This window comes from Schistocerca piceifrons, chromosome 5, assembly GCF_021461385.2.
Source record: "Schistocerca piceifrons isolate TAMUIC-IGC-003096 chromosome 5, iqSchPice1.1, whole genome shotgun sequence".
NCBI lineage: Eukaryota > Metazoa > Arthropoda > Insecta > Orthoptera > Acrididae > Schistocerca > Schistocerca piceifrons.
The window spans coordinates 271530757-271549403 of record NC_060142.1 but is presented as its reverse complement, the minus strand read 5'-3'; the positions used below and the strand labels follow the sequence as shown (position 1 = coordinate 271549403).

Below are 18647 nucleotides of genomic sequence, written 5' to 3'. Positions count from 1 at the left end.
CAGACATCGTCAACGGGATGGAAAAAAGTAACGGTGACAGAACGGACAAGACAGTATTACGCGCTGACAGATTGTTTCGCAACTGGAAAATGTTGCTTTGTTTCTTGCTCATCTATTCTCCTTTCGTATTATTACTAAAATGCAAGTTTTGCAGAACGGAGATTTTTCCTATTATTTATTGCCTGCGAGAAGTATTCTTACATTAGTCTAATTAGTTCTCTACTAAGTTAGAAAAACGCAACGTTTAACTGGTAACTACACAAGAAATAAACTTGAAAAGAAAAATCCTACCATGATCACCCAACATCATTTATTTGGCAGGTCAATTATTGCAACCAAACTAACGCGGCACACCACTACTCCCGTCTAACATCATAGACTAAAGAGCACAACCATCTGTCGAAAACCACTAGTATAACTGTTCATTTTTATCATTGTATTAATTTTTAAAGTTAATTTGATAATAATAAGTATTTAACGTTAAAAGCAGATTATTTATATTAATCTATACATAAAACAAATCGTGTTAATGAGATATCGACTGTGTGATGTCATGTTTGTGATGTAGTTGCACTTTCATACTTCTTTGCTTTTGAAGTTTGTTTATTGTTGTGTATTGTGTATACAGTACACTATACAGTTGTGAGAGGAAGCGGTCGTGTGATGAATGATGAACCTGAATTGTGCGGCTCGGCTGCGCCAACTTCGGAAAATCTTAAAACTGGCAGTTCGTTTACCAGACGGACTGGAATATGCATCACGACATACATACATTAAAAACAGCCAGATTAATGATTTCGTTAGGTCTTTGCATCACGGTGGCGTTTGTGTGGACGATTTAGATTTGAGGAATTACACTAATAAATTAATCTCGGAGTACAATATGTTAGTGCGTGGTAGTGTTGCCGATTCAAAAAGACTTACTGAATTGCAACCGATTATTGACATCCTCAATAAGAAGAAGCATTTGGAAGAGTCTTTGGATGTTTTGAATGAATTAAAAGGAGGTAAAAGTATTAAACGCACACAATTTTAAACACTCAACCTCAGAACTAGTAGTAACGCGACTGCTTATTCTTGCATTTGTCTAATAAGGAAGTCTCTGTGGAACATACAATCCATCTAATATTTGATTTGTTTTTTATTGATCCCAGAAATCCTGTTATGTGTTGTTACACATGGATATGGGAAATCCATCTAATATTTGATTTGTTTTTTATTGATCCCAGAAATCCTGTTATGTGTTGTTACACATGGATATGGGACACAGTGCTCATTGATTAGAGATAATATAAATTGATGAATTAAAACGGTTATTGTTGTGTTTGAATAGGTGCCGCTGATGATAAGGAATTTGGAAAAATGGCTGAAAATGAAGAGAAACTCTACAAGGAGAGACTGGCAGAAATAAATTCAAAGGCTTGTATCTGATTGTGTAAGAAACATTTGTAGGATACTTGTGACCCAGTTCTAAAATAGAATGACCCAGTTCTAAAATAGAATGAACACATTGATAATCTGGTCGAGGAAGTCAGTCTGGTGTGATTAACATTTACCTATAAATAAATCTCACTAATGCTTGCTTATTTTGCATACTATTGCACACTGCTGCCTTTCAGTATAAATCAGTGTTATTGGATCTACAAAATAAACCATTAAAATATTATATGCAGATGAAAACTAAATATTAGACTGATATCTGTTCAAGAGGCTACTAACCTAATTTCCCAGTACATTTTCTCATTAATGTTGTTTGTGGTCTTAATAGAAGATGGTATCATATGCATGGTATGTAGAACCACAGCTAACAAGCTTTATATTATTGTCTTCAACTAGACTTGAATTGAGATTGCATCTCTACAATAGATCAAAAGCTTCTATAAATTATTTGAACATGTGTTCTGGGTTGGCACATCTCTGAATACTGTAGTGACCAGAGTTTTATTAGAAAACACAGGGAGAGACAGTGAGTGGTCACAAACCTTTTTACCACAAAATGTGAAACTGGTGATGAAACCACACACAAAGTAATAAGCTTAAAACACACAGCAAAGCAGAAGAGAAATCATCAACAGGATTGAGAGATGAGATACTCTAAATCAGATGTTGACAAAGTTTGAATATTTTGCAAGGACTGACCCTAGTGCCAGAGGTATAAAATTGTAAAATTACGCATTTCACTAAAATTGTCTGGAATGTTGCTAATGACTAGCTGTTCTTGATTAATGCAAATTTGGGACCCTTGTAGTAATCAATATGTAGAATAATGTGTGGATATAGTTGCCACAAATTGTACACACAAAAAGATATAAACACTTCAGTCATGATAGTACACAGCAGTACAATGACAAAATAATCGAAAAAAAACAATAAAAATAATCAAAAGAGAGATATTTGTTCATTGTTCTGAATGTCGATTTTGTGTATCTCTATCGATTTCGGCGGTCAGTGCTGCCAAGGAGCCGCCTCCCTCCCCCTCCCGTCCAGTACGGAGTATCGTGGAGTGAATGGGAAGGGGACCCTACTCCAGAATGTAATCTTTAGAAATGCAGTATGTTATAGCAAGAGTGGGGCAGGTCATAATCGGCAATACTCAAAACAGGTGACTGGATACTGAATCCTCCAACAGTATAAGAAGATCAACCAAGGGTCCTCATCAGTAGAGGTGGATATGGTGGTTGAAGGATTTGCTCGTAGCAGTGCCCGTTTGTCCTCTTCCTCATAGTCTTCCAGTACCCAAGCTGCCTGAGGCACTTTGCAAAGACAGGTGAAGGTTTATGAGTAAGTGGGATGGGAAATATCTGTTCCTTGCATCAGAATACTTTAGGGAGCCGTAATAAGGCTGCAGGAGTGCAGCACAAATTGTGTTGTCTCAGAGCATCACGTGGGTCAGTCGCCTAATACCTTATGTACAAAAACCTGCCACATGCTGCGAGCATGGAGAGGCGGTATATGGACATGAGTTAATTGACATCTGTCTTTGTATATCACCAATGGCAACTCTGAGGTTGCCACCAACAGATCAGGTAACAGGAAGTCTGCAGGAGGTAGCATCAGATATTTGCCGTACAAAATTTCAGCGAAAGAGGATTTCAGGTTGTCATAAGATGTTCGTGTACGGAGTAGAACCCATGGTAATGGTTCAGTCCATTGTGAACTATGACACATCAATGTACAAAATTCTTAAAAGAGAAGAGATTTGAACTGCTGCCATTAGTTGGTTGTGATAGGCAATGATCACCCGAAATGAGATATTGATGACAGAGAATTCTGTAGTAAGACTGCTGTTATATCCATTAAGGGGACGGCTTCAACCACTGTGTCGTGCGGTTGATAGCTAACAGAGTATACCTGAAACCTGTGGATTTGGGTTGCAGTCTAATCAAATCCGAGTGTACATGTTGAAAAAAAATGTCCTTTAGGTATTTCAAATGTGCCTTGTGGCAGGAAGGCGAGGTGTCCTGTTTTGCTGTGTTGGCAAGGGAGCCAGGTGCGTATCCACTTTTAGCAATCTGCCTTTACTCCAGGCCAAACAAACCACTCCATATGAACCTTGTGTTGGGACGAACTGCCGGGTGTGATAGATCATGCAAGGTATCAAAGATGGATTTATGGAATTTTGCTGGGACTAAGGAATGTGGCCTGCCAAGTGATGTATCACACCATAAGTGCATGCTAGAGTTAGGCTTCTGAATGTGTTGCAACTGTAAACTTGTGCTGGAGTTGTCCAAGAATGCATGTAACTGTCTGTCTTGGTCCTTCTCCATGGCCAACCTGCCGAAATCTATTGGTGCACTAAGGGCATGGAAGAGTGACATGTAATCAGCTACCACATTGCCCCTCTCCATTTACATGCCAGATGTTGGAAGTAAATTGTGCAAATTAGGCCAGGTATCTGAAGCAGGGGTGGGTACATGTAATGACTTTGAATGTGGATAGCACGAACCAATGTGAGTTGGTCTGTAAAAAGTGTGATGGACCAACTCTCTTAATTGGTATTTCACTGCCTCACATATTGCTAGCCATTCATGGTCGTAAGCCAACCACAAATGTTGGGTCCCCTTCAGTTGGCAGGAAAAGAACCCTAGAAGTTACCGGGTGCTGTCTACTGTCTGTTGCAACACTGCACCAACAGCATTCTCGCTTGTGTCATCCGTAACAGACAAATGTGCCATAGGTGGGGAATGGGCCAAGGTCACAGTGTTCTGTAAGGATTGTTTAATCAAGTCAAAAGTATGTTGTTGGTTGTTTGGGGGAAGAGACCGAACAGCGAGGTTATCGGTCTCATCGGATTAGGGAAGGATGGGGAAGGAAGTCGGCTGTGCCCTTTCAAAGGAACCTACCCGGCATTTGCCTGGAGTTATTTAGGGAAATCATGGAAAACCTAAATCGGGATGGCCGGACGCGGGATTGAACCGTCATCCTTCCGCGAAAGCATGTGCCATTTTCATTGACCAATGTGCGGGTTGGTTTCTCCTTATTATTCTTCCTCTTTAGGACATTAGTGGCAGCTGGATTCTTGCAGCCTACAGAATATGTTGCCAATAAAAGTTTGTCATATCTAAAAACCTTCTTAATTCTTGATAAACTCATGAATCCACCATGATTCACGTCAGTGTACTCGAAAATGACAAATGTGATGAACTATGATCATTCCACCATTGTGTGACATTTGCATGGAATGGGGAATGTTAAAAAATCAGGTATATGGTTACTGCAAGCCCTAAGTCAAAATCGCTCTAAGACAAAATCACAAAAATCAGCAGGTGGCCATATGCGTATCTCTGATTGCTCAGCATATCTCGGCTTGTGAACAACCCCAAATATCCCTACCCTGTATCATTAGTTGTGATAAGAAATGACATCTTTATGCTAAATTAAGATAAAAAAAAAGGAATGTTTGAGCTCAAACAAAGCAGCAACTTCCTATACAAAGACATGCATGCATCCACAAAAGAGAGAGAGTTATGCATCTGGTGGAACAGCGACAGTGTGGTGTAGTATGAATTGCTTCTACAACCATCACTGCTGACATTCATTGTCAACAACTGAGATATCTTTCAGATGCAGTCTGAAAACAGTGACCAGGAAGACTGCATGAAATGATGCTGTTCCACGATAACCCCCACCCACATTCTGCTAGACTGACAAAAAACACTGTACAGGAGTTGGGTTGGGAAGTCATTCTGCACCCAACTCAGTCACCTAATCTTGCACTCTCAGTGTTTCACCTTTCCGCTCTCTATCAAACAACCTTCAAGGAACTTATTTTCCAAATGAAAATGTGCTCCCAACGTAGCTTGATGAGTTCTTTATCCTCAAAACCACTGTGGAATCAAAGAGTTACCCCAGTGTAGGCACACTGCTGTAAATAGTGAAAGAGAATAAATTATCGATTAATGTCTCTGTTATGTGCATCTGTTGTGTTTATTAAACTTGCGGAAAAATGCTATGAACTTATGCACTATCCCAGTATTGTGATCTTCTTGTGTAAGATTCGTTGATAAGAGGACAAATTGAAATGCAGTGTTTGTGGAGTGATACTCACAGTGAATCATGTTTTTACGTATTGTGCTTTATATGTCGACAAAAGGAAAAATTTTGGCCTACCAAGGGACTTACCTCAATGTTAGGCATTAATGCCACGTTAGCAAGAAAATTGGTAAAATTTTGTGTGGCATCAGAGTTCCTCCCCAATTTACTTCGGCAGAAATTTTAATGTGTTTTTGGGTAGCTGGTTCGTCCTATGAATTGTATGCAACCAACCTGCCACAATTTGTCCACTGAACTATATTATCATTACTGTAAATATGTAACAGCAGTACAATTGGAGAGAGTGTCGAATGCATGTGCAACATTTTGAAGTTCAAATTTGTAGATACGGAGTCTGTTTTTAATTTGAACTACTTGTACCACTGTACCTAGTACTTGTGAGATGACTTTGTCGTTTATTGCCAAAATCACTCATCCATCCCTCCAAGAGACTTTCCCAAAGAGACTAAATCACAGGTGACATCATTGAGCTTTTCCACAGTGAGCTTTTCGGCTGGCTTAAAAATATTAGTTGCCTGGTATTCAAGTGTTAAACATGGGCATAATCTATGTTATCCTGTCCTGGTATTCATGTGGCAGCTGGTCATTGGAAGGGGGAGGGAGGGGGAGAGAGAGAGAGAGAGAGAGAGAGAGAGAGAGAGAGAGAGAGAGAACAACCTAATTGTGCACAACTTTGACAGACAGACATATGGTATGAGTCTCAGGAACATAATAGAAGACTGTTGATATGTGGATCACCTGCATCCTCTCTCCAAACACCAGTGCTTTTGAAGTGCAGAAATGGAAGCAAACATGCGTACGTGGATGTGTGTGGATAATTATTCATTTTTCCTGTTTTCTGAATTTTCTTCTATTGTTTCTTTTTCATTTTCATTCCACTAGTTTTGACTGCTTCTCATCATTTCTCCGGTCGTTTTTACCAAAATCCTATTTATGTTCACTTTTCAATTACTTACTTTTACAGGTTCATTTTTTATTGTTAACAGCACCAAGACACTTATGACCTCCCCCCCCCCCCCCCCCAAAAAAAAAAAAAAAAACCTGATTTTTTGCCAATATATTCATAGACCACTTTAACGAGGAAGGTCTGCCACCAGAAAAAAAACCTGATTTCTTGCGTTATGTTGGCAACACTTTCATAACATTTGCATGAAAGGAAATGAATGAATTTCTTTCACTTCTCAATGCCTTATGTCAGAGATCAATTTCATGAGGATGGCTGCTCAGCTCGCTGTCCTATCATTCAGATTTAAGCTTTCTGTGATATGATGTGCCTTTTTTTGTGGAGGGGGGAGGGAGAGACTACTGTGAAGAAGAGGGACGTGATTATCATACCTTGGGTCATTATGGGAAGGAAGGGAAAGGAATGCTATGTAAACGTACTTTAAAAAACTACATCTAAGAACATATAGTAGCCCAACTTTTCATTTTTTATAGTGTGTGTATTATTTATCTTCGGAACATGTATTAATAGGCTCATCAGAGATTTATATATTATATAATGCAATGTTTCTGAATTTACGTTACAGTTTTAGTTAATTGTAATGAAATGTGTTAAGTGAATGTAGACCGTAGGCGGTGACATGCAAAATGATGCCACAGTTGGATATTAGTGTTAAAACTTTAGCTTTTAGATTCAGAGGGAGGTGACTTCCTCTCAGAATGTCTTTATTCTTGCTCCTGGAGGTGATACTAAAAATGTTGTTTATTCTACATTTTGTAGCAAAATAATTAATTCCCAGATAGCTACATTTTGTTAAATGGGCACAATATTTAGACGAACAACCATGTTGCCAATCATCAGGTATACTGACAAACTGACTGCTTCGGGGGAGGTGTGTGGTTTCTCTCTCTCTCTCTCTCTCTCTCTCTCTCTCTCTCTCTCTCTCTCTCTTTCTTCTGTCCCCCCTCCCATATAAGAGAAGTATTTGATGGAGTCAGCAGTTCACTTTCCTGATTTGTCACTAGTTTCTTCATAGAGTACTTTGACAAGAAAGTCAGTTCAAGAAAATCTAACTGATTTATTTTGTTATGTATCTAAAAAGAAAGATGATGAAACTTACCAAACAAAAGCGCTGGCAGGTCGATAGACACACAAACAAACACAAACATACACACAAAATTCTAGCTTTCGCAACCAATGGTTGCCTCATCAGGAAAGAGGGAAGGAGAAGGAAAGACAAAAGGATATGGGTTTTAAGGGAGAGGGTAAGGAGTCATTCCAATCCCGGGAGCGGAAAGACTTACCTTAGGGGGAAAAAAGGACAGGTATACACTCACACACACACACATATCCATCCACACATACACAGACACAAGCAGACATTTGTAAAGGCAAAGAGTTTGGGCAGAGATGTCAGTCGGGGCAGATGTACAGAGGCAAAGATGAAGTTGAAAGACAGGTGAGGTATGAGCGGCGGCAAATTGAAATTAGAAATTAGCGGAGATTGAGGCCTGGCGGATAGCGAGAAGAAAGGATATGCTGAAGGGCAAGTTCCCATCTCCGGAGTTCTGACAGGTTGGTGTTAGTGGGAAGTATCCAGATAACCCGGACGGTGTAACACTGTGCCAAGATGTGCTGGCCGTGCACCAAGGCATGTTTAGCCACAGGGTGATCCTCATTACCAACAAACACAGTCTGCCTGTGTCCATTCATGCGAATGGACAGTTTGTTGCTGGTCATTCCCACATAGAACGCTTCACAGTGTAGGCAGGTCAGTTGGTAAATCACGTGGGTGCTTTCACACGTGGCTCTGCCTTTGATCGTGTACACCTTCCGGGTTACAGGACTAGAATAGGTGGTGGTGGGAGGGTGCATGGGACAGGTTTTACACCGGGGGCGGTTACAGGGGTAGGAGCCAGAGGGTAGGGAAGGTGGTTTGGGGATTTCATAGGGATGAACTAAGAGGTTGCGAAGGTTAGGTGGACGGCGGAAAGACACTCTTGGTGGAGTGGGGAGGATTTAATGAATGATGGATCTCATTTCAGGGCAGGATTTGAGGAAGTCGTATCCCTGCTGGAGAGCCACATTCAGAATCTGATCCAGTCCCGGAAAGTATCCCGTCACAAGTGGGGCACTTTTGGGGTTCTTCTGTGGAAGGTTCCGGGTTTGAGGAGATGAGGATGTGGCTCTGGTTATTTGCTTCTGTACCAGGTCGGGAGGGTAGTTACGGGATGCAAAAGCTGTTTTCAGGTTGTTGGTGTAATGGTTCAAGGATTCCGGACTGGAGCAGATTCGTTTGCCACGAAGACCAAGGCTGTAGGGAAGGGACCGTTTGATGTGGAATGGGTGGCAGCTGTCATAATGGAGGTACTGTTGCTTGTTGGTGGGTTTAATGTGGACGGACGTGTGAAGCTGGCCATTGGACAGGTGGAGGTCAACGTCAAGGAAAGTGGCATGGGATTTGGAGTAGGACCAGGTGAATCTGATGGAACCAAAGGAGTTAAGGTTGGAGAGGAAATTCTGGAGTTCTTCTTCACTGTGAGTCCAGATCACGAAAATGTCATCAATAAATCTGTACCAAACTTCGGGTTGGCAGGCCTGGGTAACCAGGAAGGCTTCCTCTAAGCGACCCATGAATAGGTTGGCATACGAGGGGGCCATCCTGGTACCCATGGCTGTTCCCTTTAATTGTTGGTATGTCTGGCCCTCAAAAGTGAAGAAGTTGTGGGTCAGGATGAAGCTGGCTAAGGTAATGAGGAAAGAGGTTTTAGGTAGGGCGGCAGGTGATCGGCGTGAAAGGAAGTGCTCCATCGCAGCGAGGCCCTGGACATGCGGAATATTTGTGTATAAGGAAGTGGCATCAATGGTTACAAGGATGGTTTCCGGGGGTAACAGACTGGGTAGGGATTCCAGGCGTTTGAGAAAGTGGTTGGTGTCTTTGATGAAGGATGGGAGACTGCATGTAATGGGTTGAAGGTGTTGATCTACGTAGGCAGAGATGCGTTCGGTGGGGGCTTGGTAACCAGCTACAATGGGACGGCCGGGATGATTGGGTTTGTGAATTTTGGGAAGAAGGTAGAAGGTAGGGGTGCGGGGTGTTGGTGGGGTCAGGAGGTTGATGGAGTCGGGTGAAAGGTTTTGTAGGGGGCCTAAGGTTCTGAGGATTCCTTGAAGCTCCGCCTGGACATCAGGAATGGGATTGCCTTGGCAAACTTTGTAAGTAGTGTTGTCTGAAAGCTGACGCAGTCCCTCAGCCACATACTCCCGACGATCAAGTACCACAGTTGTGGAACCCTTGTCCGCCGGAAGAATGACGATGGATCGGTCAGCCTTCAGATCACGGATAGCCTGGGCTTCAGCAGTGGTGATGTTGGGAGTAGGATTAAGGTTTTTTAAGAAGGATTGAGAGGCAAGGCTGGAAGTCAGAAATTCCTGGAAGGTTAGGAGAGGGTGATTTTGAGGAAGAGGAGGTGGGTCCCGCTGTGACGGAGGACGGAACTGTTCCAGGCATGGTTCAATTTGGATAGTGTCTTGGGGAGTTGGATCATTAGGAGTAGGATTAGGATCATTTTTCTTCGTGGCAAAGTGATATTTCCAGCAGAGAGTACGGGTGTAGGACAGTAAATCTTTGACGAGGGCTGTTTGGTTAAATCTGGGAATGGGGCTGAAGGTGAGGCCTTTGGATAGGACAGAGGTTTCGGATTGGGAGAGAGGTTTGGAGGAAAGGTTAACTACTGAATTGGGGTGTTGTAGTTCCAGATTGCGTTGATTGGAATTTTGAGGTTTTGGAGGGAGTGGAGCTGGAAGTGGGAGATTGAGTAGATGGGAGAGACTGGGTTTGTGTGCAATGAGAGGAGGTTGAGGTTTGCTGGAAAGGTTGTGAAGGGTGAGTGAGTTGCCTTTCCGGAGGTGGGAAACCAGGAGATTGGATAGTTTTTTAAGGTGGAGGGTGGCATGCTGTTCTAATTTGCGGTTGGCCTGTAGGAGGATGCTCTGAACAACAGGTGTGGATGTGGGAGAGGAAAGATTGAGGATTTTTATAAAGGATAGGAGTTGATGGGCGTGTTGATTGGCTGAGTGGATGTGTAGGTGAAGGATTAGGTGGGTGAGGGCAATGGATTGTTTGGTTTGGAACTGGTATAGGGACTGATGGAAAGAAGGGTTGCAGCCAGAGATGGGAACTTTAAGTGTGAGGCCTTTGGGGGTGATGCCAAATGTCAGACAAGCCTGAGAAAATAAAATATGGGAGTGTAATCTGCACCAACAAGCAACAGTACCTCCATTATGACAGCTGCCACCCATTCCACATCAAACGGTCCCTTCCCTACAGCCTTGGTCTTTGTGGCAAACGAATCTGCTCCAGTCCGGAATCCTTGAACCATTACACCAACAACCTGAAAACAGCTTTTGCATCCCGTAACTACCCTCCCGACCTGGTACAGAAGCAAATAACCAGAGCCACATCCTCATCTCCTCAAACCCGGAACCTTCCACAGAAGAACCCCAAAAGTGCCCCACTTGTGACGGGATACTTTCCGGGACTGGATCAGATTCTGAATGTGGCTCTCCAGCAGGGATACGACTTCCTCAAATCATGCCCTGAAATGAGATCCATCCTTCATTAAATCCTCCCCACTCCACCAAGAGTGTCTTTCCGCCGTCCACCTAACCTTCGCAACCTCTTAGTTCATCCCTATGAAATCCCCAAACTACCTTCCCTACCCTCTGGCTCCTACCCCTGTAACCGCCCCCGGTGTAAAACCTGTCCCATGCACCCTCCCACCACCACCTATTCCAGTCCTGTAACCCGGAAGGTGTACACGATCAAAGGCAGAGCCACGTGTGAAAGCACCCACGTGATTTACCAACTGACCTGCCTACACTGTGAAGCGTTCTATGTGGGAATGACCAGCAACAAACTGTCCATTCGCATGAATGGTCACAGGCAGACTGTGTTTGTTGGTAATGAGGATCACCCTGTGGCTAAACATGCCTTGGTGCACGGCCAGCACATCTTGGCACAGTGTTACACCGTCCGGGTTATCTGGATACTTCCCACTAACACCAACCTGTCAGAACTCCGGAGATGGGAACTTGCCCTTCAGCATATCCTTTCTTCTCGCTATCCGCCAGGCCTCAATCTCCGCTAATTTCTAATTTCAATTTGCCGCCGCTCATACCTCACCTGTCTTTCAACTTCATCTTTGCCTCTGTACATCTGCCCCGACTGACATCTCTGCCCAAACTCTTTGCCTTTACAAATGTCTGCTTGTGTCTGTGTATGTGTGGATGGATATGTGTGTGTGTGTGAGTGTATACCTGTCCTTTTTTCCCCCTAAGGTAAGTCTTTCCGCTCCCGGGATTGGAATGACTCCTTACCCTCTCCCTTAAAACCCATATCCTTTTGTCTTTCCTTCTCCTTCCCTCTTTCCTGACGAGGCAACCATTGGTTGCGAAAGCTAGAATTTTGTGTGTATGTTTGTGTTTGTTTGTGTGTCTATCGACCTGCCAGCGCTTTTGTTTGGTAAGTTTCATCATCTTTCTTTTTAGATATATTTTTCCCACGTGGAATGTTTCCCTCTATTATATTCATATGATTTATTTTGTTATGTTGACAACTACTTCATAATATTGCCACATCAAAGGAAATTAATGGAGTTCTTTCACCTCTCAGTGCCTTACATCAGAGATCAACTTCACATGAAAATGAAAGTGAGGGGAGCAAGTGGCACATTGGATCACAATGTATACTGCAAGAAAGTGCACACCGAATTGTACTTTTGTGTAGACTGGTGCCACCATCCAGCACAGAGGAACTGGGCACTCAGAACATTGGCAGGCAGTACCTGTACACCATGGGAGACAGCTACAGTGGGAGATTTCATGAAGCCTTTGCTCTAACCAACAACACAACAGACAGAAATAGGAGAGAGTGCTGGAAAGGACATAACCACGGTATTATTCCATGCAGCAATGCTTTATGGGGGTAGTGTCAAGAAAGACATTTGACCACTAGCAGCTTGTGCAAAATTTACCAGTGAATTACAAAGTGGTGGCCTATAGCCTTTTGACTTACTAAGGTAGTAATCATAACTAAATTGAATATATTAATTTTACATATATAAGGCGAACTGTTCAAATGTATTTAAATTGATCATTTAATATTACAAGGAATAAAATAAAGTGGAAAAAGAAAGAATGACGACGACAGTGGAAATCGAACCTGAGTCAACCAATCACCAGTCCACAAACTTACCCAGTCAGTTACAGAAATGACGTGGGCGATTTCATGTCAAATCGTACAGATCATGTCAAGACACCCGGACACTTATGGGCTTCCTTTAACTTACAAATTTAAGAAGAAAATACGAAATTCAAGTTAATTTTTCCACTTAAAAAGAAATTCTGATTTAGAGAGCCACATATTGCCAGATGCTACTGATGTAATTAGAAACAGTGTATTATCTGCTCCAGCTATCTGTATTATGTAAATATTTATTACTAAAAATGTAAAATTTGCATTTTTATGAGTTTTTACAACTTATTTACTCAAAAAATCTGATCCAAAAACTTTTGAGAATTACACAAAATATTGTTTGGTTAATATGTTAGTAGTCAGTGCACACACAGTAGGTAGTAGTTTTCTATGTAAAGGGTTAAAAAAATTTCTGCATTCTGCATATCCACAACACTAAATTTCTAATGCATGTTGGCAATGCTGTTTCCAGTACTCTTCTGTTTATAACAAATGAGTGAGAACTTGCACACAAACTATTCTGCATTAAGTTTTGTGTTTGGTTTGACCTTTTTGTTAGATACAATATCAGTGAGGAAATACCTGCAGTGAAAGAGTGAGGTGTGTAGACTGAAAAACGAAGCAAGAAAGTGGTGTTTAACAAAAATGAAAACCACTTCACAGTTGTTGGAAATCTGTCAGAGGTATTGCAGAAATATCTTGGTCCTCAAGTAATGGTATTAGCATCACATCAGTTGTGCAGGAATTGCTACACTCACTACAAGAAGAAATTTAATGACAACCCCCCTGAATGATCGCCATCACCTAAATGTGAAATGAAGAAGACAATGCAGATGTTTGTATTCCTGGGTGTGAAGTTGTCGAAACATTTAATGTTAGCATTTCTGCTGTAGCTCCTATTATGTCACCCCTTAAACGTCCAGGAAAGGTAAGAAGCACAAGAAGAAAACGGTGTGTAAAAAGATAAATGGAAGAAATTGAAACAAGTTTTACACAAGCAACATCTTCCAAACTTTGTGATGTGTATAATGTAGATGCACTTATTGCAGAACCTGAAGATAGTGATATGTGCACGAAATGTGATGTATGATCTCGAAAACTAAATACTGTTATCTCAGCAGCCACCTTTACTGAGAAGGTACAGTTACTGATACTGATACCAAGTAGCTACTCTAAGCAGCAGATACAGAAATACATACCCACTTCCTCATATTATTTGATTTCAAAAGCTCTTAAAATAAGGCATGAGAAAGGTATTTCGGCATGCCCAGATTCTTACTGTGGACATCCATTGCAAGATGATACGCTTACTGTTGCTCTCTAAATAATGTCAGAGATTGCAGCAGGCAAAGTCCTAACCAGACTGGTGTTATCTCCGTTAGGGAAAATGGCGAGAAAGTTAAATAGGTAGAAAGATATGTGACAAGGTCAATAAGAGAAGCATATCTCCTAATGAAAAAGGAGAACCCGAATTTAAAAATTGATCTCACAAAATTCTACTTCTTATGACCAAAATGGGTAAAATGCCAGCCAATGAAAGAAATATACACATTTATTTACTGCACTAATTTGGAACTTCACTATAAGCAGTGTCACAGGAAAGAAGTACGCAGAGATGGATGTGATGCTTTTTTGTATATGTCAGGAACTGCAAGATAAATGTTGATTGCAGGAGTGTGCAATGTGTTGTGGTGCTGAAGTGATGATTGTTGATGCATTACCCCTTCAGAATACTGACAATGATGTAACCTATGCATTCTTGGATGGAGGAGAGTTGATGAAGAAGACAGTAGAGGCAGGGAAGTTTGTTACAGAGGTTAGGCATCAAGTCATGAAAGGAATAGCTCACCATCATATCCGGAGGATTCAGAGACAGGCCATAGCAGAAGTAAAATCAGCCACATCTCAATTCTGGCACACAGAACGGGTGTTGCTCTCTTTCTTGGAACACCACACAGTTTTGCTACTGTCATTGATGATCTCATTCTTGGCAGTGCACGTGCATGTTACACTGTTAGCATGATAATTGATGACATAGCATCTGGAGGCCATATATTTCCTAAAACTGTGTGTGATTGACGGTGCATCATCTTATTTTAAAAACCACTTTCAACTTTGTGAGCTTGGTCAACACTGTAGTACAGAAATTAAGGCAAAAAGTGGATATTTTCAGCAAAAGGCCATGGAAAAGGTGCGTGTGATGGGGTAGGAGGTCTCTGTAAACATCTTGCAACAAGATTTAATCTCCAGCATGAAATGTTGATGCTATAAGAGATGCTACTGGATTTGTACACACCATATCAACATTAGTAACAAACATGAAACTCTTAATTTGAAATAAAATTGCATTAAGAGAATTCCATTTAAAAAAGAGAGAAGAGTGGTCTGCTATGAAGCCTCTGGTAGGAATTCAATCAAGTCGCTGCTGGATTGCATCCTGGAGTGGCACATACATTGCAATAACAGTTCTCCATGAAATGCAGCCTGTTACTATGTGTGAAATACAGAGACCACAGTATACATTAGAAGACTTTGTAGTGCACCACTTCATTTCTTGTGTGTATGACAGTCAGTGGTGGGTGGGACATATAATAAGTGTCTCTCATGAGCTGCAAGATATAACGGTTTCCTTTATGACACCTTGTGGTCCTGCTAATGCTTTCAAATTGCCATCATCAAAAGATCACTGTGTAGTTCCCATTTCCCGAGTACTGCTCTTGTTGGATAGTCCTCGTCTGTGGGCAAATTCAGCTCGGCTATACAAGTTCAATCAGAAATAGATTAAAAACACTAATCTTTTCAACATTACAGTGTTGACTGTTACATTGTAGGCAATTTTAAGTCATGGAAAGTCATGATTAAAAGCATGAGAGAAGACAATAATAATTTATGAATAATATCATAAATAGAAAAATGGTTATAAATATTCTATATATCTCATTTTTGGTAAAAAATGCTTTCAGACAACATTATGAATTGTTTTTCCACTGGTTTATAATGTTGTGAAGTAATTATTTTGATTCAGAAATACCAGTTTTGCATGATATTTACTTAAAATCAGCAATCAGTTTAAATATTAAGTGTCCATGATCTTTTTGACCTTGGGAGTAGAGCTAGATTTACCTAAAAAATATCTCACATTTTGTACAGACAAGTACTACCCACCCTGATTGTACATTCCCTAAGTATAATGATCAACTAACATACCACGAAATTTTTTGAACATTTATGATGGGAATTTTGGAGGAAAAAATTTCTAAATGATCAAAAATTTCAGTGTGTTTCATCTATATGTACAAAAATTTTGACAGTTTAAGAATTTCATGCATTATAGCTGACAGCAGCTTTCCACTTTATCATTACTCAAGATAGTTAACATCCTATTACTATTTATATGTTCAAAACATAATTTTGAAATTCACCAGAAGTTACAATTTTTTGTACTTTATATCCCCACACACACACACACACACACACACACACACACACAAAAGGCTAATGTGTATGTGTGTGTTAATCATGTCTTATAGTACTGAGAACAAACTATTTTGAATTTTCCCATTCCTTCCAACATTTTCACAAATATTCTCATTTAGGGAGGTCTGTGGCATTTTAACAGATCACCAGAAACTGAAAATATTGTAGTTATGGAGAGGTATCAAGTGGAACTTCATCATATATTTTTTTTCAGCAAACGTTGAAATAGCGATGTAACACATTCACTCTTCACTTGTATGATTTGAGATGAAATTGCGCACATGTCTACTACTGCTTGGAAATCCCTCATACTCTACGCTTCGAGAATTTAAGCACCATTGGTGTGTTTACGCATCTCAGTAGATAAAAAAATTGTTGAGTATTTTTCGTTAAACATACATGCTGCTTTGCATGCTCTCTTTTGAAAAATACTTCATTTCAGTATCTGGAACCATTTATGAAATAGGACAAGTGTTATAGCCACATGATTCTCAATGTGCAGGGAGGCAATACTTTCATTAGTTGAGTTGAGTTGTTTTGGGGGAGGAGACCAGACAGCGAGGTCATTGGTCTCATCGGATTAGGGAAGGAAGTCGGCCGTGCCCTTTGAAAGGAACCATCCCGGCATTTGCCTGCAGCGATTTAGGGAAATCACGGAAAACCTACATCAGGATAGCCGGACGTGGGATTGAACTGTCGTCCTCCCGAATGCGAGTCCAGTGTGCTAACCACTACGCCACCCCACTCGGTACTTTCATTAGTGCATCCAGTAATGTCAACATGGCTGTTTGCCAAAATATTGTGCCCACTGGTCACTGAATTCCAGCCATACACCCATTGATTATTTTGTCATAGTCTTTGGGCAATTACACCAGAAGAAACTGAAGAGTCGCAGTAAATTTCTGCATAGACAAATATTACAATAAATTTGTAAAACATTTTCTTGTAGTATGTTTACTACACTGTACCAATAACCATACATGAAGTTATTTCAGTTTACATTGCGCAAAAAATTTAGTTTTTGACTAAACGTATAGTTTTGTGCACTGTAAAAGTCTGAATAAGTTTTAACTGAAGTTGCTGTTGCAGTTACTGGAAATACTGATGCCTGCTCATCCAGATGACAGTTGTAGTGGTGTAGTTCTGGAAGTTATGCCAGGTGTTGGTGGTCAAGAAGCCATGCTGTTTGCACGAGAATTATTTGACATGTACCAAGCTTTTGCCGCTTTCCAGAAATGGCAAACAGACTTAGCAGCACTTGACACCAGCGAGGGAGGTGAGTACAGTGATGCACTTTAAAGAGATGTTCTGGGGTATACTAAAGACTATGATTCAACTTAGCCAACCACTGACACTAGTGATAACTACAGTGACTGTGATGTCATACAGTACTGCTTATTTTAGCTCTCAAAGTAGGAGGGCCATTGGGGGAGGAGTAAGGGGGTTTTGGACAAGATAGCAACTTTGTGGCCAGATACCTCTCCTGTCACCGCAGTTGTTGATTAACCTGAGAGAGAAGTCACATGCACCATCTGTCTGTGAATTTTGTTCTGTCTGTCATCATATTTTAACAGTTTGTACATAGAATTTTGTGAGCTCTTTATTGGGGATCAGCCTGGCATTCGCGTACACAAGCGTGGAACACTGCCTAAAAATCACATTCAGGCTGGTTGATGGGGCAACAGTCATTCATCTGCCTCGTGGATTTGATCCTGGTGTGGCTCGTGTCCATCTCACAAGCTTGCTTGCTGCAAATGAAGGCTGTGATGTCAAAATGTGTGTGTGTGTGTGTGTGTGTGTGTGTGTGTGTGTGTGAATTCCTAAAGGATCAAACTAATGAGGTCATCGGTCCCTAGATTTACACACAACTTATGCTAAGAACAACACATACACCCATGCCCAAGGGAGGACTCGAACCTCCAGTGGGAGGGGGTATGCAGTCCGTGACATGGCGCCTCAAACCGCATGGCCACTGCACGTAGCTCTTGTCAAAGTGTAATGATTTACTGTGAACTTAGACACACACACACACACACACACACACACACACACACACACACACACACACACACATTTACAGTACAAACCAACAATGTATAACATGGGAAAGCAAACCATGGATCCAAACATAGCATAAACTAATGCAGTCATGGTCTTTTCTCAGTTTAAAGTACAGGAAAGGTGCCTCCCTGAAGATCTCTCTGATGATAAAATGCCATCACAGACAATCGGGTGTACTGTGGCATTGCTATGAGTTATCCTAGTGGCAGAACCTTTCACCACCATAACAACAGCAATAATGAGACTCTGATGGTAATCTCCATTAATATTGAGGGGATATCATATAAGACAGAAGCTCTGCTATCAGACGTCTGCAAACACACAAACTGTGACTTTCGTATGATACAAGAGATACAT

General features: G+C 41.2%; 2 protein-coding genes across 2 annotated transcripts in view; one reads left to right on the top strand and one right to left on the bottom strand.

The window, feature by feature from the left end:
• LOC124798294 (scm-like with four MBT domains protein 1) overlaps positions 1–367 on the bottom strand; it is a 194800-nt gene extending 194433 nt beyond the window's left edge. The window contains exon 1 of the mRNA XM_047261622.1: positions 292–367. Coding sequence (XP_047117578.1) covers positions 292–310 — 19 coding nt within the window. The 5' untranslated portion in view covers positions 311–367. The remainder of the gene's footprint in view (positions 1–291) is intronic.
• A 231-nt stretch (positions 368–598) lies between these two features.
• LOC124797892 (peptide chain release factor 1-like, mitochondrial) overlaps positions 599–18647 on the top strand; it is a 76020-nt gene continuing 57971 nt past the window's right edge. Inside the window, exons 1-3 of the mRNA XM_047261004.1 lie at positions 599–1007; positions 1334–1419; positions 17319–17505. Of these exons, the coding sequence (XP_047116960.1) occupies positions 668–1007; positions 1334–1419; positions 17319–17505 (613 nt within the window). The 5' untranslated portion in view covers positions 599–667. The remainder of the gene's footprint in view (positions 1008–1333; positions 1420–17318; positions 17506–18647) is intronic.